General features: G+C 36.6%; 1 protein-coding gene and 1 long non-coding RNA gene across 2 annotated transcripts; both read left to right on the forward strand.

The window, feature by feature from the left end:
• Positions 1-5,096: 5,096 nt before the first annotated feature.
• LOC142634305 (uncharacterized) lies at positions 5,097-5,667 on the forward strand. The gene is made up of 3 exons (XR_012844107.1): positions 5,097-5,216; positions 5,296-5,521; positions 5,624-5,667. It is a non-coding gene; the product is annotated as an uncharacterized LOC142634305 (long non-coding RNA).
• A 677-nt stretch (positions 5,668-6,344) lies between these two features.
• LOC142634709 (uncharacterized) lies at positions 6,345-7,407 on the forward strand. Its single transcript, XM_075808980.1, has 2 exons — positions 6,345-6,674; positions 6,880-7,407. The coding sequence occupies exons 1-2, from the start codon at positions 6,345-6,347 to the stop codon at positions 7,405-7,407; spliced, it is 858 nt and encodes a 285-aa protein (XP_075665095.1).
• Positions 7,408-8,900: the final 1,493 nt, after the last annotated feature.

Below are 8,900 nucleotides of genomic sequence, written 5' to 3' on the forward strand. Positions count from 1 at the left end.
AAAATGGGGTATAATTTAGGGATTAAGATCCTCTAGAGTTCTTAAGAGTACTCTAACAGATATAATTCCCGTAATCCTAAAAGTCCTTTTAAAATAAAAGGCCAAGATTTTGCCACCTCATCAATCTACTAAAAATTAATTATTTTCATAAAAAAAAAAAACTCAAACTAACTCACTATTAAACTCAAAATTGCCTCACTCTCCCCCTCTTGCTACCAATCGTTGGTGTTCTATCCAAGGAAATCAATTTCGTATAGGAGGTTGTTTCAGTTTGATTAGGGGAACAAAATATTTCGGTATCGGTTGATACCGGTATATTGTTTTGGGATTACTGCTATTTATATATTTCTATTCATAAATATATATTTGTATTATTTAAGTATGAATATATTAAATTTTATGTTTATCAAGATAAAATTTAATATCCACATATTTTATACATACTAGCTCACCTTAACCAATGTATTAGCTTAGATAACAATTAAAAAAAAAATTATTGTACTGGTTGAAACCCCAATGCATGCTGATATAGGCAAGTATAGCCAAATTAGGTATATTTTTCAATACATATTGAAGGAGTACCAGTATCGGTTTAATGGATGGTACGACCAGAACCACACTCCAATCAGACTCCACCACCAAGCCAGATCCGATTTGGGTATTCTTATATTTCCCAAATGTATTACAGTGTAGTCAATAATCTAAAAATCAAAAGATCATCCACAGGTTATCAAGAAAAGGAAAAAGAATGTATCTTTAATTTCAATCACAAAACCAGCCACAGGTTTCACACAAGTCATAATATAACAACAATGGCAATTAAACATATATTGTCACTTTTATTAAGACTTTCCTGTTGGTTTTCCTTTTGGATTATGGTATGTATGTATGATTGAATTTGGTCACATGTGGGTTTTTAGCGGATTCATGATTGGTGGTAGTGTGGGTTGTCACCGGAGATTGGTAGTAGGAGGGGAGAGTGAGGCAGTTTTAGATTTCTGTGATTGAGTTTGAGTTTTTTTTTATGGAAAGCATTAGTTTTTAGGTTTGTGATTTAATGAAATGGCATAGGAGAAATTATTATTTACACCGGAAAGACTGTTGACGTGGTCCTCCCTAATCAATGAGATAATGACATCTATGCAAATGTATGTGTGAGTTTCCTACTCAGCACAAGGAATAAAAAATAAAAATTACCAGATGATGTCACATTTACATAAATAAAAGCATTTTATTGGTTGGGAGGTCAGGAAGACCACGTCAGTAGTCCTCCTAATTGACCTAATAATTTCTCCATAATCTTAGTCTTTTATTTTAAAAGGAAGGTGAGAATTAAAGAAATTTTACCTGAAAGAATATGTCCTAGAAACTTTAGAGGATCTTGATCCATAATTTATGGGAGTAAAATGTAATTTCTCATGAACACAAACTGAAAAAATTAAAGCCTGCATTTAGATGAGTTTATTTTCATCATATTATTTTGTTTATCATGTAAAAACTGCAGGTATATATTGAAAAATAATAATAAGCTGAACGAATAGGCCCTACAACTAAACTAGGTTTTCTTTATGCATTTCCTAAGAGCACTTTCTTTCTCATCCTAACCGTCCTAGAAATTAAAGATTGTCCGATACAAATTCAATATGTTCGGTGTCATTATGATATATATATTGGATAGGTATAGTGACACTAATCACTATGTATTAAAAAAAAATAGAAATGTTTATCTTACATTAGTTGTGTGTGTTAGAGTTTTAGTCCTTATAACCTCAGGCTACTCCTACAAAATTTAGGTCATTTTGTAGTAGTACTCTGGTTATGTAATATATTATAAGTCTGTTTAAAAAACTCTATATACTATTTTTATGTTTTTGTATTCTAATAAGTATTACTGTTTCCTAAAAAAAAATCACTATGTATAGGATTAGAGGTTTCGGACTAGTGGGAGGTGTATATGAAAGTAATATTGTTTAATTACCATCTATCATCTCTATAAATTATAAAAGTAGTATAAAAATTATATTCATTGCATTGCTCATTCAAATTCCAAGAGATTACCAAAATTCTTGGCAGTACAAACAAGTCAAAACATTACTCAAAAGTCAAACGTATAAAACTCAAATTAGGGGAAAAATGGGTAAATATCCTTAATTTTAAAACTATGGAGCAAAATATTCATCTTTTCAAAATATTTAGCAAAATGCCCCTGTTTTAGAACTCAATTTTAACAAAATCGATTTTAACAAAATCAAATTCTGTGTAAAATTTGATATCCTCAAATTTAAGTTTTATGTGTATTTTTAAGTAGAAATCGACATTAGCAATGTCGAGTATCGCTTAAATTAGGAAAAAGTTTAGCTGTGTACTAGTACCTGTTTACTATAGTATGGAGCCAAATTTTTTTTGGCTATGGCACCACCAATGAAGCAAAACATTTTGTAGTTCGAGGAGGCAAAAATAACATTATAGCAATATGCCTCCACCAATAATGATACTCTAAATAAGTACTAGTACTTGTTTACTGTAGCAAGTTGCTACTTGCTTTTAATTCTTTTCTCCTCTTTTTTATCTTCCAACTCATCTCTCTCTCTCTCTCTCTCCTGATACTGTAGCAAGCCCTCTTCAATTCACTCACTTCCCTATTCACCTCGTCGCCTTTGCTCATTGACGAAATCATGTTGCATCCTCGAAACCTCAGTCTTGAGCTCCATTGCTCTCTTGGCCACCAACTACAAAGTCTTTAGCCCCTCTCCAGACCATTCAATCTCTTTCTCCATCTTTTTGAGCTTTTCCTTCTTCGATGCATTATCGTTTCGAAGCTCTCCAATCTCCAAATTCTGTTTCTTGATTCGCTCCTTGCTTATTGAATTCAAGTTCACCATCTAAAGCTTCTCGCGCTCCAAAGATTTGGTCTTCCTATTTAGCTCTGAAACCCTGGCATCATAATTGCCACCGTCGTCGGGTTGATCAAGATCGTAGGAACTCTCCCCCGTTTGATCCAACTCAGCACCATTAATGATTATCTCCTTGTTCGCCATTGCTAATCCACCAAATACACAAATAAAAAATTAAGCAAGAAACAAAAATCCTGGACTCTTGTTTGGTTGCCAAGAAAAATCAATCAACTTAAAAATCCAAACCAAACAACATAAAATAGAATGGTGGTTGTGGTTGTTGGTGGAGGTGGCTATGGTGTTTTTTTTATATATTATTTTATTGTGTTGAAAGCTAAAATAAAACCATTAATGTTGGATTTTTTGTAAAGTAAGGTGGAAAAATAGATAAAGTAGCTTTTTGTGAAGCCAAATTGCTAAATTTATGACTCTACCTTTGTGGATGCTCTAAGGTGTTAGTGGTGTGTAATTGTAATTGTACTGTAAGTCAAAGACAGTAAGTTAGTAGACTACATGTATTTGCCTAGAAACTGATGAGTGATGGGGAAAAAAATTAATTTATCAAGATAAGAATAGATTTTGTACCAATAAGAGGAAGACACATGTGGGAAGCCTTATCAATTTGATTAAGGCTGTGTTTGTTTCGACGGTAAACGGTTTCAGGAAATGGTTTTCCGCGTTTTCGGGTGTTTGGCAGGTGCTGAAATTTTGGTCAAACGGAAAATTGCAAACAGTTGACTGTAAAATACGGCCTCTGACCCGGAAATTCTTTTCCATTTGTATTTTACCTTCAAACCGTTTCAGTCCTATTTTCCTCTCGCCTTCTCGCTGCCTCAAGTCAAGCTCCAGTCAAGCTCCACTCCCTGCCTCAAGCCGGTCCGAGCTTCACCCACCGTCCGACGAGCGCAGCCACTCTCCCACGGTGAGTTTCCTCCACCGTTTCTCGCAATTCCGGCCCACCAAACGACCCACAGCTCCGGCCCACTGGACGAAACCTCACCCACACACCTCCGATCCCCACACAGCTCCGGCCCACTAGACAAACCCACACCCACACACCTCCGACCCACTTTACACAGCCCGATCCACCCACCTCCGACCCACAACCTCCGACCCACTCTACAAAACCTCACCCACAACCTCCGACCCACTCTACAACCTCCGACCCACTATACACAACCCGAACCACCCACCTCCGACACACTCTACACAGCCCGAACCACCCACCTCCGACCCACTCCACCTCCGACCCACTCCACAAAGCCCGATCCACCCACCTCACCCACACACCTCCAACCCATTCTACAAAACCCAATCCACCTACCTCCGACCCACACACCTCCGACCCACCCCTCTACAAAACCCGACCAAACCTCCAACCCACCCTCTAGGCAATGCAGCTCTGGGTTGAACCGATATGGGTTATATATATATATAATTATTTAATTAAATACCTATTTAATTATTGATTTACTTTTTTTTTAATTATCTAGTTATTTATTTAATTATTGATATCAGAAATTCAATTGTGCTGCTCTTACAATTATATAGAAATATAAATGCAATGTGATTTGTTGGGGATTTTCTGCTCTTGGTGTTTTTGTTGATGGGTACTCTACTGTTTAGGTAGAAAATGTTTAGATTATTATTTAGAGGGGAATTAAACATTTTATGGCTGCTCATAATGGTTTTGATCTCACTTGTTCAAAAAAAAAATACTATAGATTGCTTGAATTTGGATTGTTTTACTGTTGTGGTTGTTTTTATATACTGTGTACTCAATATCATGCTTGTTTGCATACCTCTTAGACCACAATGTTTGTGATGTTTTAGATGAAGAAAAAAACCAAAGCAGCAGTTCTTGCCTCAGTTGCATCTGTCCTCCTTGTGGGGGTTGCGTTGGTAAGGAAATTGCGACGTAGACGACTGCCTAGGGCGCCTTATGTTAATCATGCAGCCGATAGAGAGCATTACATAAATAGTATTCTGCATGGAAGTGAGAGACTTTGTGTTAGTCAAATTAGGATGAAACCTATAGCTTTCCACCACTTATGTCACATCCTCATTGAGGGGGAGCACATACGCCCTACTACGCACATGTCCGTTACGGAGCAAGTGCTAATTTTTTTACACATTATTGGTCATAATGTGAGGTTTCATGTAATTGGTAGTCGGTTCCATAGATCAACTGAAACTGTCCATAGATACTTCAACGTCGTCCTTAGGGGGGTCCTGAAATTATATAGAGCTCTAATAAGACTGCCTAGCGAAGATACACCCCCAGAGATAAGGGATAGCAGAAGGTTCTACCCCTATTTCAAGGTAAATATTAAGACTTGTGTATATGTGTAAATTGTGAAAGTTTGTGTAATTCTAAATCATTATGTTTGTCGAAAATTAGGATTGTGTTGGAGCGATAGATGGTACACATGTTCGTGCATCTGTGCCACCTGAGATACAAGGAAGGTTTCGTGGTCGCAAAGGTGGAACCACACAAAATGTGTTAGCTGCCATTAGTTTTGACTTGAAGTTCACTTATGTATTGGCTGGATGGGAAGGCAGTGCACATGATTCACGTGTGTTAAATGATGCATTTGCTAGGCCACGGGGATTTTCAATTCCCTCAGGTATTATAGGATGACTTCACCTTTTGAGTTTATTAGTTTAATAAATTTTGTGCATTTTTCGAAGCATAGTAGTGATTTGGTTTTATTTTTGAACATATGTAGGTAAGTATTATCTTGGTGATGCTGGGTATGGTAATAAAAATGGAATTTTGTCACCCTATCGGAGTGTGCGATATCACTTGAAAGAGTTTAGTGATCGTCCTCCTGAGAATGAACAAGAATTGTTCAACCTCCGACACTCTTCCTTGAGAACTACCATTGAGCGAGGTTTTGGAGTGTTGAAGAAACGTTTTCAAGTATTGGATGCAGAACCATTTTGGTCTTTTGAAACACAAGTGAAAGTAGTGTTAGCATGTTGTGTGATTCATAATCACATTATGGGGGTTGATCCTGCTGACTATATTATGGAAGCTGCAATGAACCAAGTAGAGGGTAGTGGCTCCCAACAAGAAACACAGTCACGTCGGGAGTCCCTTGAAGACAGTAGAGTGTGGAATGCTAAGAGAGATGAGATCTGCAAAGCTATGTGGTCTGATTATACCAGGAGTGGAGAGTAGAACTTTATTTAGATTTATGTGATTGTCATATGTACTGTATTCTTGTTTTATATATGTTTAATCTATTTACTGTAGACTTCTGGTGGTGTAAGGAGTATTATTTTCAACAATACATTGTTATTTCCAATAGTTGTTTCGTTCTGTTGTGCACATCTATAATCGTGGTTGTATGTGTGTTTGATTTGTTGTTCATATGCACAGTAATTTGTGAATGCTACTTGGATTGTTTAAATGCTAGTCTCACTATGCAATTATCATATGTAGTAATGTCGAAAGGGAAAGAAAAGGTGGGTAGTAAGCAATTTCGATGGTTGCCACCAATGCACACGACGATGCTAACTGTACTTGCCGAAGAGGCCACGAAGGGCAACAAGCCCTCGAACACTTTTAAGCCCGGTTCCTTCGCTACTGTCGCCAAGGCGATAACTGAACAGTTTGGGGTCGAGTGCCACCCCTCGTATGTTGAGAATCGAATGTGTACTTTGAGGACAATGTGGACTACCATTCAAACTCTTCAAAAGAAGAGTGGGTTCGGTTGGGATGATAGCTTAAAAATGATCACGTGCGATGCCAAGACGTACCAAGAGGAAGTTATGGTATGGCTTTCAACTATATTTGTGCATTATATTTTCTATTGTTCTTATCCCATAAATCATGGATTATGTCTCTTGTGGTAATAATAGTTTATACTTGTTTATCATTCACATAAATCATCTAATGACATCAATATTGAATTGAATATTGAATTTATGAGTGAAGTGATCATTGCATTGTTATTGTATGTTCCTGTCTCCCTTACAGGCGCATCGGAAGCATGCTGATTTTTTGAACAAGAAGATAGAGTTGTATGATGAGTTGGCCATTGTAGTGGGTAAGGATTTGGCCACAGGAAGCTTTGCTAAGTCATATGTTGATATTGACACAGAGCATGACAATGCAGAGAGCACTGAGATGGTGGCTGATAATGGGGAGGAGGGTGTGGTGGATAAGGGGAAGAATGTGGTAGAATCGTCCACCACTGGGTCCACACTTTCAAAGTCCCGCAAAAGAAGCCGTGCACCTCCCTCTGATGATAGCGCTCTGACTGATTTGTCTGATCAGCTTAAGGAAATTGCTGTGGCCTTGAAAGAAATCAGTCGGGGGCCTATTGATTTTAATAGTCTTTACTCTGAGGTGATGGCTATGGCGGCGGATGGGTATAGTGAAGATATGCTCGCAACTGCCTTTGACCATTTGTGTGAAAATAAGAAGGTAGCTAGGGGATTTTTGGCCAAGACTGCTAAGTTGAGGAAGCTTTGGATGGATAGTTATTTGTTCACTCGACTTTGACTTGTCTGTTTAGTGCTGATTGTGATGGTAGGGATTGTGTGTGATGTAGTACTAGTATGATCCTAACATTGTATGATATATGTGACAATTGTATTATCGGTAAGCAGCCTATGTATGTATTTGTAACCTGTAGGATGTGAACTCTTTTGTATTATTGGGACGATACAATTGCCCAAGTTATGTGTGGTGACTTTAAGCATGTAGGGCACATGTGCACTGTTCAGATACCACGTGTAGGTATCAATTTTGCATACCATGGACTTGTAATGGTGAAAGTACATTATGTGCGTTTTGATATAAATATTACCACGTGATATTCGGATGCTCTTTGTTGATGTTGAAGTCGATGATTATTTTTGTGATGCTTTTTGTAACTGTTGAAGTGGATGATTATTTTTGTGCTATTACAGGTTCATCTAGGCAATGCAGGTTTTTATTTGTAAATGCATTTCATATTTTCCGTAAAATGTGTGAACAAACCAAACATGGGAAAATGAATACAGTAAAACGAATTTCAGAAAATGCCAAACAGTGGAATTTGTTTGCTGCCCTTATTTTCCATGGTGCAACCAAACAGCATGAGTACATTTTCTTTACGGGAAAATATTTTTTCCAGAAATGATTTTCCGTCCGGAATTGGTTTACCGTCGAACCAAACGCAGCCTAAAAACTGGCGAGGGCTAAATAAAAATACATTATTTTGAAAAAATTCTGTAAACTTCGGTTGGGTCGGGCTATATGGGTTTCAAATTCTTCAACCTTCCACTTGAGCCGAATAATCATTAACCAAAAAAATAATCTGTCACGAACTAAAATGTCACATGTTAGTTACCATAACAAAGGAGATGATTTCTCATATATGTTTAGCACATTACAATTTAAAAACAACTACTTTTTGAAGCTAATTGAAAGGGTGATAGTGTGACATGATGACACCAATGCCAAATATAGACCCAAGTTACTATATCATGTGAATCAAATATGGATGAAAATCAACTATTATCAATATCTTAGTTAATCGAATGGAAAACAAGTACATTGCAATTTTTCATTGAATCTTATGACATACAACTTTGGGAAAATATATATTTTCATTTTCCAAACAAACATACATGCAAAGAAAATGAAATTGGCCATTGAGACCTTGAATGCCCTTAAGTGTATGGAGACAAATTACATAATATGCAATATGCCTCACAGAACAGATTTGCAAATTAGTCAACCAATAACTTAATAAATAACTCAACAACTTTTCCAAAAATGTCAAATAATGTTACCATTGATGTGATTATGCAATCTTAAATTGTTTATAAGATTATGTCTAAATATAAAATGCATTATGTTTTATTTTATTGCACAAAACTTACGCAAATTAGGAATAATTTTAGATGGCGCCTATTTATTATTGAACCTACCAAATATACATTATGCTCAATTGTTTATAAGATTAAAAAGAATTAAATAGGGTGACAATAAAAAATTTGACAAAATAA

The sequence above is a fragment of the Castanea sativa genome, chromosome 5, assembly GCF_040712315.1.
Source record: "Castanea sativa cultivar Marrone di Chiusa Pesio chromosome 5, ASM4071231v1".
NCBI classification, from domain to species: Eukaryota; Viridiplantae; Streptophyta; class Magnoliopsida; order Fagales; family Fagaceae; genus Castanea; species Castanea sativa.